Source organism: Propithecus coquereli, unplaced genomic scaffold (assembly GCF_000956105.1).
Source record: "Propithecus coquereli isolate 6110/MARCELLA unplaced genomic scaffold, Pcoq_1.0 Scaffold8, whole genome shotgun sequence".
Taxonomy (NCBI): Eukaryota; Metazoa; Chordata; class Mammalia; order Primates; family Indriidae; genus Propithecus; species Propithecus coquereli.
The window spans coordinates 15,041,371-15,053,893 of record NW_012154173.1 but is presented as its reverse complement, the minus strand read 5'-3'; the positions used below and the strand labels follow the sequence as shown (position 1 = coordinate 15,053,893).

The following is a 12,523-nucleotide window of genomic DNA, read 5'->3' as shown; positions in this document are numbered from 1 at the left end:
TCCTGAAGGCAAGGCCTGACTGTGCACATAAACCTCTTTGAGCACCAGCTGAAAAGTCACTCCTTTCTTTCTCTTTCTTCCATCAATGTCTCTCCATCCACCATCTGCAAGTCAGAGATCCATTAAGTTTCAAATGGGTGAGAAAGTCTATTGGGGATGGGTGGGTGGAGAAAGCACGAAGGGATATAGATGCTAGGATATAACTGTCCATACAATTCAGTGAGTGTCAAAGAATTCAAGGAGCACCTGATGCTTTAGCCTAAGTTTCAAAGATGAGTGGTGTTTACCAGGTGGGCAAAGAAGAGAAGAGAGAGCATTCCAGAGAAGAGGTACAGCTGGAGAAAAGGCACTTAGGTGAGAAACCACGATTGGTTCAGTATGGCTAGGGTGATGGACACTGAGCCAAGGATAGCGACAGATGCTGGGAAGCATGGGCAGGAGAGCAGGTGTGATTTCAAGGGCCCTATGTGTCATGCCAAAGAGTTTGAAGTCTATACCCTAGGCTGGGGGTAACTATCTTGGTTACATCTAGAATCCCCTAGGGAGTTTTTAAAAAAATACTAACACTAAAGCTTCACCTGAGCAACTGAGTCAGAATCTCTGGCAGTGGGGCAGATAGCAGCCTTTTATAAAAAGCTTCCCAGGTGATTCTATGGGTAGTGTGGACTGGGAATTACTCCCGTCAACTATGGGGCACACTTACAAGGTTTTAAGCAGAGATGCGACTTGGTCAGTTTTTCATTTCAGAAAGATCACCCTGGCTACAGTGCGGAGCACAGTTAGGAGCAGCCATGCGGGAAGGCCACAGAAAGAACATTTGAGAGACTGGTGCAAAAGCTGACCTGGGCTGGAACTGTGGCAGTGGCTGTGAGACCACAGACGAGAGGTTAGGTAGCTGTCATCTTCTATCTGGGATTTGGTGACAGATTGGAATGGTGGTGTTTGTGTGTATGGGGTGGTTGGATTACAAAAATGACTACAAATTCTTCTCCTGTTGGTATGCACACCTTGCAATACTCTTTATCAAGTAGTGGAGTCTGTTTTTCCACTCCTTAAATCTGGGCTGGCCCTGTGACATCCTTTGGCTTGTAGAATGTGGCAGAAGTGACACCATCTGAGCTCTAAGCTGGGATTCAAGGAGTTTTGTAAGTTTGTTCTGTTTCACTCTTGGAACCTGTGACTTCCAAGTAAATAAGCCTAGGCTGGCCAGCTAGACAATGAGACATGTGGTACCACTGTGCTGCCATCCCAGCCTGCCAACCAGTGGACATGCAAATGAGGCAATGACGGGTGATGGCAGGTGCATGAAAAAGCCCTGTCGAGATCACCTTTTATGAGAGACTGTGCGAGACCCGACCTGTCAAACTGTGCTCTCAAGTTCTGTAGGAATGGCAGTCACTACACCCAACAAGAGTGACTCCTTTCAATGTTTAAAAATTAGTCTCAGATTGTTTAAACATCAGAACTGGAAAGTCTTACAATAGAGAAGAAACACGATCAGCTTAAAATGTTATAAGCCCAAGGTCATGTCATCAACCCAGTTGATTAAATAAAACAAAGGATCACTGGGGTAGATCATCATCATAACCTAGTAGAGGGTTTTTTACTTTCCAAAGGATGTTTCTGATGTATTCCTGCTTTTCCGCATGTTATATCGTTTCTCTTCATATGTTTTCGTTATTGAGTTTACCAATTATCAATAGCCACACAAGAGAGAAAAATGCAAGCCACGTCTGAAAACTGTGTTCCTGAAATTTAATCCATAACTGCATTTAGACATCTGCCTGGATAATAAGCAGCTTTTTCTCTCTTTTAAAAATCATGCCAGAGAAAGCAAAAGTAATGTTACTTCATTACTTTACAAAGCCTTTCACAAAATAAACAAACAAAAAAACCGAAATGCAATTTCCTTCCCCAAATGTACTGACAGACCAAATTCTTTTTTTTTTTTTTTTCCAGACCAAATTCTTGATCTCTTCCTCACTTTTACCTTTCCATGTCACTCCCAATGTTTCTGTGCCTCTTCAGCCAGCATACCAAGCTACTGGCTGTGTACGGCCATTGTGTTAGATTATTATTGCTAAATGACTACGAGTTTAGCAGTTCGATTTTATTATTTCACTGTTTCTATAGGCTAGAAGTCTGGGCACAGTGTGGCTGGATTCTGACAGGGTGTCACTGAGCTGAAATCAAGGTGTTAGCTGGGACTGTGGGCTCATCTTGGGCTCAGGAGGCTTTTATATTCTGTTTGTTGGTAAGATTTATTTCCTTGGGGCTGTAGGACTGAGGTCCCTATTTTTCTTTTAGTAGTCTGGGGATAGCTTTCACCAACTAGAGGCCACCTGCAATTTCTTGCCACATGGCAGATCACAACATGGGATGTTTGATTTTTCCAGGCCAGGAGGAATGAGAGTCTGATCACCTCTTCTGCAATCAGCTGGAGAAAACCTGTTTTTCAAGGGCTCACCTGGTTAGTTGAGGCCCCCTTTGGTAATTTCCATATCTTAGAGGTAACTGACTTGGCACCCCGGTTACATCTGCAAAATCCTTTTACAGAAGTACCTAGATTAGTGTTTGATGGATTAACTGGGAGAAGATGTGTGTGCACCAGAGCCAAGAATCTTGGGGGCCATCCTAGAATTCTGTCTACCACAGCCAGATTAAGAGTCCCTATAATCACACAATTGGTTTCTAATAAAATTGGGAATAACTTTCAGAACATGAATTCTACCACCCATCTTCTTCCTCACGAGTTTTCCAATCAATTAAACCGTCCAGTTGGATGTTGAATTTATAAACTTCCAGGGATTGCAGGTGTTCCAAAGCTCCAGTAGGTCCAGGTGTATGACTTGGGAGCACAGCAAGGAGGATTAGAGCGGGCAGCAGTCAACCACAGCACAGTACTGGGGTGGGAGTGAGGGAGACCACATCTGGGACAGCGGCAGCAAATCTCACTTACAAAGCAAGGAGAAGAGATGAAACCTTCCTCATAGGAATACAGTTCTCCTCCATGGGATTTTATGACTCTTAGCATGTCATGCAATGACACCCGAAAAACGAACTCATATTTCTGATGTTACATTTCATTTTGAAAAAAATGGCAAACTTTTGGACAAACAGGATGGTTTCCTATCTGATAGCTCTCTGATGGAGAAAACTGCAAACAGAAATGTCCTTTTTTCCTACAAGAATGTGTCAACTGTATAATAGAAACTTTATGATCTTACATAAGGCTGTTTCTATTCCTTCTGAGCACAAAGGCTTTGTGAGGAAATGCAGGCAGAACACGGTGTTCGGACTCTAATTTTACTCACCTGCAAACTGTTCCCTTTCCATCATAATTTTATTTAAATCATGGTTATGCTCTTAATTAACAATTTAATTGGTTGGTGCTTTCTCAATCCAGTTCTCTGGGGGCATGGTTTTCTGTTTAACTTTCTTGTTTTAATTCTTCAGCAAAACCATAAAATTTAATTAGGAAAGTAACCGGCTTTGTAACAGCAGTTCTATGTCTAATTAGCTATGCTTTGACCATCCCTTTTCAGATTCCATTCAACATTGCACATACATTTTGCATTTGTTCATGTTTTAGATAAGACATTGTGAATTTATAGTCTAAGCATGGCGTCCAATAACTTTTCACTTTCCCTAAGATGCTTGGTTAAAGCCACAGAAATCAGGAAAACTAACCTAAAGCATTCATGTATAAATCTGAGATCCAAAGGCCAAGATGTAAGTCGTTATCTTACTGTTTGAGGTTTCTATTGCCACAGAACTTACTACAAATGTAGCAGCTTAAAACAATACTCATTTCTCATCTCACAGTTCTGTAGGTCAGAAGTCTGAGCACAGCTGGTGGAATTATCTCTTAGGGTCTCAGGGGGCTAAAATCAAGGTGTTGGCTGGGCTGCATTCTCCTCTGGACCTCCGTATCCTCTTTCAAGCTTATGTGGTTGTGGCAGAATCCAGCTCTTTGTGGTCGTAGGAAGGATGACTCCATTTCCTTACTGCCTATCAGCTGAGGACCACTTTCCCCTCCTAGGGGCCACTGACATTCCTTGCCACATGCCCGCACAGCCAGTTCACAGCATAGCAGTTTGAGAACTGCTCACTTGGAGACCAGGAGGAGCTCTTCTCTGATTTCTTCCTCTGTGAACAGCGGGAGAAAACGCTTTGCTTTTAAAGGGCTCACACCTGATGAGGTCAGGTCCGCCCTAGGTAATTTCCTCTCTGCCATATAATGTGACACCATCAAGGGTATGGCCATCCCATCACATTCACAGGCTTCTCCCACACTCAGTAGAGCGATTATTCAGGGCGTGTACACCAGGGGGCAGAAATCTTGGGGCCGTCTTAGAATTCTGTCTGCCACACTGTGCTTGGGCAACTAAAGGCTTCCCAGAAAACCTTCCTCCTTTCTACCTGGAGGCGCCGCCGCACAGGGAATGCAAAGAAGCTGTTAGAAATGGCCCTAATTCTGTTCCATCAGCTCCACGGGGCAGAAGATGACAGACAGTCATATTCTTTCTTCTCCGCAGGCTGCTTTCTCTGCCTGGCCAGAATTGCTGCTTTCCATAGTGCAAATCTATCTCTTGGTGAAACCATTCGAATTTAAAATGACATCAAGGTACCATAATGCTTTTAGATAGAAATTTATCTGAGCTCAATATCTCAAACTTCAGTCCAATAAAATGACTTCTTTAGTGAAAGGAAATGAAGAAATGTGCAGAAGAGATTTAACAGAGCAGGCCTGAGAAATGCTATCTTTACAAAGGCCTGCTTGCAAAATTGGCCCTTGACTGGCATCTGGAAACTTGGATTTTGGGAGGGTTCCTAACACCCTAATGAATAAGAACAGCTCGCTGTGCTTAAACTGTTCGTGCAAAAAAATATGGTTCATGCCGAACACCTACCTTCCTTCTGGGAGTCTGAAATTTTGGTATGTGCTAGGCAGAGGGTAGCTACATGACCAGACCCCAATAAAAACCTTGCGCATTGAGTCTATAATGAGTTTCCCTGCTAGTTGATATTGTATGTTTGTTGTCACAACTTGTTGCTGGTGGACTTAAGTGCAGCCTGTGTACTCCACTGGGAGAGGACTCTTGGAAGCTTATTCCCGGTTTTCCCTGGGCTTCACCCAATGCTCCTTTTCCCTTTGCTGATTGTGCTTGTATTCTATTGCTATCATAAATCATAGATGTGAGTAGGACTATATGCCGAGTGAGTCTTCCTGCAAATCATTGAACCTAGGGGCTGTCTTGGTGACCTCCGACTGCAGGAATGAATGAGAGTATGGTCACGCTCACAGTCTGAGTCTAATCTTCTCCATTACGAAGATGATCAGAGCAAACCGACTAGACTGAGAGGCAAGAGGCAGGCCTGTTACGGGTCCCAGAGGGCTTGGCACTGACTAGATGCATGTCCCAGCTCCACACTGTGACCTGGGCAAGCTACTTCACCTCTGTCTCCCTCAGTTTCTTCAACTGCAAAATAGCAATAACAATAGTACTTATCCATAGGACTGTTAAAATGAGGCAATGTATAGAAAGCACGCGGCATTGTGAGTGGCTCATGGTGGCTGGGAGTTGCTGGATGTGATTCTCTGTGGAGCGGGATCAATACTGTAGTGCCAACCCCTTTCTTCCCTTCACTTTGCCCCCTCTTTCCTCACCAGCCCCTTTGCCTCCCTTCTCACAGTTGACCCCTACACTATTTTACATCCTTTACTTCCTCCCCCCGTTGCACCTTCCCTTAAGGACAAAATGAAAACAATATGCAGGAATGGTTTTCTTTAAATGCTTACAAAAAAGTGCCCTATGTAAATGTGTGGTCATCAGTGCCAGCAGCCCTATGTATGGTCTGTACCCTTTGGTTCTGTCTATGATGATTTCCAAGAGCTTATAAGTAACCCCTATAGTCCTCACTAAAGTAATTTTATTGCTTGTGATAACAGCAGGCGATCGTCACATATATAACCGTGCAATTTCACTTTTGTTTACTTTGTAAGGCCTGTTATATAAATAGATCCACAAATTGGAGGAGCATCCTTTGAGAAATCTTTTGTTCCAATATTTGGTTCAGAATCTTTGTTCCCTAAAACACTGGACTTCAAAGTGAAAAGTGGCTGTTTTATTTTTCCAGTGGGATATGTAAACACGATTTCAGTGGAGATGGAAACTTCTACTCAAAACTTGCTTTGCTTCTTTGCAACTTTTAAGTCCCTGGTGGATTGTTTAGAGAATATTTAGGTACCATTATTGAGAAGGATGTCATGGGGGATGATCATACATGACCAGAAGATCATACATGGTCATCAGCCTCAAAGGAATCCAGAAGCAGATTCCTTTGAGGAGGAGAGGAGGTTTAGGAGATGCCTGGTGAGCACAACCTCTCTGGTGTTTGGTAAAATAACCACGATTTGGGAAGAGCTCCTGTATCCTCACTATGGGCCTTTGTGCTATGCTTGAACTACACACTGTGTAGGGGCTGGGAAGGAGGAGGAAGAAAGGAAATTGACAACCCAAAAGTTCAAAAGCTCATTTGCAAATAAATTCAGTATTTGTAGGGAAGATGCCAAAGAGAAAAACCAAATCATAAGTAAAAGATCAAAAGTTTGGTAATTAAAAATATCTCCAGAAGCCACGAAGTTTATCCCTCCTCCCTCATTTCCTAACACTTCTTCAGGCAGGACTGTACTTTAGTCATCTAGAAAAAATATTTTCCTATCCCGTGAAGACTAATGAGGCTCCTTTGGCAATCTGCTTTGCTATCCATTAAAATGAAGTCTAAACCACCACACAATTTATGGCCTTGCTTCTGTCTTGGTTGGCATGGAAAAGAGCCAATTGCCACACTTCTCATCATAACCTTATAGTTAAAAGCTAACACTCAATTATATGCACCAATGGGGAGATGAGAAACTCTCTCACTCTAAAATCCATAAAATTCATCAAAGATTGAATAATCAGAGACTTCAACCTTTGCTAACAAAATTCTCTTATCAGACCCACTGAAACATAGCAAAATTAATTAACTTGAAGTTTTTGCTTTTATATTCCTCAACTTACTTCTGTTTGAAGTTTTAATGAGGAGTAAAGTACCTAGATGATCAGCAGGAAGATCTCAGAAAGGAAAAGAGAAGTTCTGGAGTACTATAAACTAAATTCACTCATTCATTAAGAAAAACAAACAAACAAAAAACCCCATTTACTGAGCTTCAAGGCTATTCCAGACACTGATTGGGAATATAGCAATGAACAAAAATAGACAGACTCTCTCCTGAAGCTTACGTGCTACCCAGGAGATGGACAGTAAACAGATAATGTGTCAGACAGAAAACTCTTGAGTAGCCTTAAGTATCATTTAAAAGACTTTCAAGTCATCTCTTAGCCCTTACTTCCTCTGGCTAATTAACTCTGATTATTCAACTCTAGTCAGCAAAGTCCTATAGACACATTACAGGCATAATTCCACTGCAAGTGTAGGAACGCTCTATTACCTTGAGTTGCTGGGATATTTTCTTCAGTGCATATGCTTCCTCTTCTGTTTTGGGAATAAGTCTTATCACCTTATCCCTACAAGACAGAGGAAAAAAGAAGATGACAATTACCTTTCAAAAAATAAAGATATTAACCATCTCTTTCTTACCTGTTAAAAAAACTGCATTTAACAAGAAACACAGCAAAACTTTTCACTGACCCAGTAAGTATTTTATCTAGTTCTTGTTATTCTCTGATTTCATTGGCCTTTTTTCCTTGTCTTGAAACTATTTGGTATTTCATCACTTTTTGAAGATTACAAACTCACATTCAATGTTATAAATGCGGAAAATGGCAGCAAGAGACAGGAACTTTAATGAACAGCTCAGAGAAGATACCAAAAAAGAAAATTCCTGTTGACAAAGGAAAGAAAAACCATTCTTTTTAAAACTTAATGCTGAAAAAGAATGTGACTTTTGGTGAGAGGATGTGAAATCCACACACTATGAAAAATTCTGGTCTGGATTCTTCCCACAGGGAGAAGAGTAAAGAGAAGCCCATCTCTGTGGGGCATCTTATTTCAAGTACACACTTCCCAACAAGAGGCCACTGGCAGTTTACAAGTGTGCCATGGGATATTGCTGGCTGTATAATTTTAAGAGTGATACAAACTTAAAATCAATGTTTACAACCATTGACAGTTTATCACAGTTGAAACTATTATTTGAACACACTGTAAGGTTCTTTCTGTAAAGGTTCTGAGTAGCCCAAGATGACTTGGGAGGGGTTGCTCTGTCTTCCAGAGAGTTCTCTGTGGGGGGAAACTCTTCTCCTAGGTGTGCCCGGCAGGTATAATCAATTTCTAGGTGTGTCAGGATAAGGACAGGGTGGGGAGCACAGCCGGAGCACAGCCGTAGCACAGAATAATCACAACTGTTCAATGTGCTTTGCATAGAGTGAAAATGCTCATTAAATATTTATTAATGGATTGGCATAAAGGAGATTGCTGAGAATAACTGGCTTCCAGAGGAAATTTAAGGAAAAACTAAGTAAATAAAGCAAAATAGGAATGAATATTTTTCATAACTAAGGCATTTTACAATGACTGAACATAAAGTGGAATTTTATTAATAGCATATATATAAAGTAGAAAACAAAGACTGTACTAGTTCACCCACAACTTATCTTTCCAGCTCCAAAAGTGCACCAGGAAAAAGGATGGAATTTGCATACTTTTCCACGTTTTTGCTACTTCAATGACTAGCAGTTGTCAAGATGAGATAACGCTAACGGGGGGCATCAGACCCCCACAAATACTTATAGATTTGTTGGGCAATGATTTTTTAGGGCTCAGTGGTCATTTCCAATCACTTCATCTTTGTTATTTCAACTGATACCTGGAATAGCTTCTTCAGGTCTATGAATTAAAAGGCCCTTGGCTTTCTGATGATAATTTACTATGTTTTAGGCACTACTATTCTAAAATAACTTTGCAGCTTTGATTTCCTCAAAAAATCACACAAAATAACCTCTAGGTATCAATGTCATCAAGTCCATATTTCTGGAAAGAATAAAAGAAAGCAGAGGGAAAGAAATTATCAAGTCATTATAAAACAACTGTAAATATAACCTTTTGGAATTTAAATGTAATCACATCTCTTCTCTTTTCATTTCTGGTACACAGTTCTTTGACCTTTGTTTTTCCTGGATTCATCATACCCTGGCCTCTCCCACCTGACCCAATCTAATTCTTGGCAGAGAAAGAAAACTCGGCTGGGTGATATGGCTGTTTTTGATGGATGCATCACTTGACAGCTTGCTGAAAAACACCTCCATCTGGGGCCCTGTCAGCTCCTCAAGAGTGCAAAGAAAGCAATCTGTAGCTGTTTTACAGCCATGAGAAAAAAAAAAAAATTTAAGATGGATAATTCAACCTGGCAATCGGTTCCTCTTCTGCAAGTATAGGATATAAAGGAACCACTCCTGGGATTATTTAACCCTGAAAGCGATTGCTCAAACCCAGTTTTGTCATTTTTATCACAAAAGTTCACTTCATTCCAGCCTTTAGAAATTCTCAGGTGTGACTTTAGAAATGTGTTTATTACTGTTTGATTACTTATCAAAGAACAGAGAATAAGGAAAGCTATTTAGGAAAACCCATGAAATATCATACTTTTTTTGGGAACCAGTGAATTATATTGATGGAATAACTGGTAACCAAAACCCAACAAGAGCTCTTTATTCAGTGTGTAAAAACCACATGACTCCCAAATGCCCTGTTTGTTTCACCAAACAAAAAGCTTACTCTTCCTAAATCTGACAGCTAGTCTTTTTTGAAGTGGTGAATAATAATTTGGTACTACAAATAAGGAGGTTTCAGGTAATAAAGTATCTCCTGGAACTTAGAAGAACTAAACTGTGCACAACTATCAAACAAGGTGAGCCAAAGAGCTTTCTATATAACTTACCACTGCTAGGTGGCAACATCAATTTAAGACCTATTAGGCTACCCTTTGGGATTAAAACGAGGGAATCAAAGGATTGAATATGTGTTGAGGTTACAGAATCTACTGGGCAACCACCTACTCGTAAGAACATGTGTTTGTAAATCAGATATTTCTAATTCAGAGAGCCTCTATAAAATTTTCCAAAGAAAGACAGCATAGCTGTTTTTAATTATAGTTTAGGGACGTAGTATTGAGGCAGCAAGACATCCCAGATAATGAATCTCCCAGAAGTTATTAATACTTATTCATTCATGATATACTTACATTTTTAAAATTTTGAGACAGGGTCTCACTCTGTTGCCCGGGCTAGGGTGCTGTGGTGTCATCACAGCTCATTGCAACCTCCAATGCCTGGGCTCAAGTCATCCTCCTGCCTCAGCCTCCTGAGTAGCTAGGACTACAAGTGTGTACCACTACACCTGGCTAATTTTTTATTTTTTTTTGTAGAGATGGGGTCTTGCTATGTTGCCCAGGTTGGTCTTAAACTCCTGGCCTGAAGTGATCCTCTCACCTCAATCTCCCAAAGTGCTGGGATTATATGAGGCTATAATGGCCAATACACTTATATTTTGTTCCTTTGCTTTACAGGACAAATGAAGTTATGTTGCTATAATGTCAGAATCAAGTTCGGTTGTGAGTTTGGTTAATAATCCTGATGTATAGCTGCAACCATAAATGAGGCAATGGTACATAAGTTTAATTTGAAAAATATTATTAAATGCCTAATGAGAATGTATGCACCTAGAGAAGATAATTGGGCAAGAGAACACAACCTCCAACTATTTACAATTCATCTGGGTGTCAGTTTCCTCGTTGGAGGAAGGAGGGATGATCTCCCAGTTGCCTTTTCATTGAAAAGTTTTAGACTATGTTGTCTGACTTTGACGCCTACCATATTTATCTCTATTCTTCTGTGCCCTGACTGTGATGCCTATGGAAGAGCATTTCTGTTTTCTAGGCAACTTGAAAATCCTGTTAAAAGACACAGATATGAAGCTCTAGATTTTTGCTTGTGGCTTCTGGTATGAACTTTACAACTGATTCCATTGATAAGCTCTAAACTTCTTTGTAAGTTACATAACTAGTTTATGAATCTATGCTTGTAAAAATTACAGTATTACAGAGCATATGAAATGATAAATTTCCCTTTCTAGTTTTTTCATAACTAAGGCATTTTACAATGACTGAACATAAAGTGGAATTTTATCAATAGCATATATATAAAGTAGAAAACAAAGACTGTACTAGTTCACCCACAACTTATCTTTCCAGCTCCAAAAGTGCACCACGAAAAAGGATGGAATTTGCATACTTTTCCACGTTTTTGCTACTTCAATGACTAGCAGTTTTCAGGATGAGATAACGCTAACGGGGGGCATCAGACCCCCACGAATACTTATAGGTTTGTTGGGCAATGATTTTTTAGGGCTCAGTGGTCATTTCCAATCACTTCATCTTTGTTATTTCAACTGATACCTGGAATAGCTTCTTCAGGTCTATGAATTAAAAGGCCCTTGGCTTTCTGATGATAATTTACTATGTTTTAGGCACTACTATTCTAAAATAACTTTGCAGCTTTGATTTCCTCAAAAAATCACACAAAATAACCTCTAGGTATCAATGTCATCAAGTCCATATTTCTGGAAAGAATAAAAGAAAGCAGAGGGAAAGAAATTATCAAGTCATTATAAAACAACTGTAAATATAACCTTTTGGAATTTAAATGTAATCACATCTCTTCTCTTTTCATTTCTGGTACACAGTTCTTTGACCTTTGTTTTTCCTGGATTCATCATACCCTGGCCTCTCCCACCTGACCCAATCTAATTCTTGGCAGAGAAAGAAAACTCGGCTGGGTGATATGGCTGTTTTTGATGGATGCATCACTTGACAGCTTGCTGAAAAACACCTCCATCTGGGGCCCTGTCAGCTCCTCAAGAGTGCAAAGAAAGCAATCTGTAGCTGTTTTACAGCCATGAGAAAAAAAAAAAAATTTAAGATGGATAATTCAACCTGGCAATCGGTTCCTCTTCTGCAAGTATAGGATATAAAGGAACCACTCCTGGGATTATTTAACCCTGAAAGCGATTGCTCAAACCCAGTTTTGTCATTTTTATCACAAAAGTTCACTTCATTCCAGCCTTTAGAAATTCTCAGGTGTGACTTTAGAAATGTGTTTATTACTGTTTGATTACTTATCAAAGAACAGAGAATAAGGAAAGCTATTTAGGAAAACCCATGAAATATCATACTTTTTTTGGGAACCAGTGAATTATATTGATGGAATAACTGGTAACCAAAACCCAACAAGAGCTCTTTATTCAGTGTGTAAAAACCACATGACTCCCAAATGCCCTGTTTGTTTCACCAAACAAAAAGCTTACTCTTCCTAAATCTGACAGCTAGTCTTTTTTGAAGTGGTGAATAATAATTTGGTACTACAAATAAGGAGGTTTCAGGTAATAAAGTATCTCCTGGAACTTAGAAGAACTAAACTGTGCACAACTATCAAACAAGGTGAGCCAAAGAGCTTTCTAT

The 12,523-nt window shown here is 40.2% G+C and overlaps 1 protein-coding gene across 1 annotated transcript in view; it reads right to left on the bottom strand.

Moving 5' to 3' along the window:
- The window catches only part of CPA6 (carboxypeptidase A6), a 279,958-nt gene that overhangs the window by 158,201 nt on the left and 109,234 nt on the right, over positions 1–12,523 (bottom strand). The window contains exon 2 of the mRNA XM_012663144.1: positions 7,499–7,574. Coding sequence (XP_012518598.1) covers positions 7,499–7,574 — 76 coding nt within the window. The remainder of the gene's footprint in view (positions 1–7,498; positions 7,575–12,523) is intronic.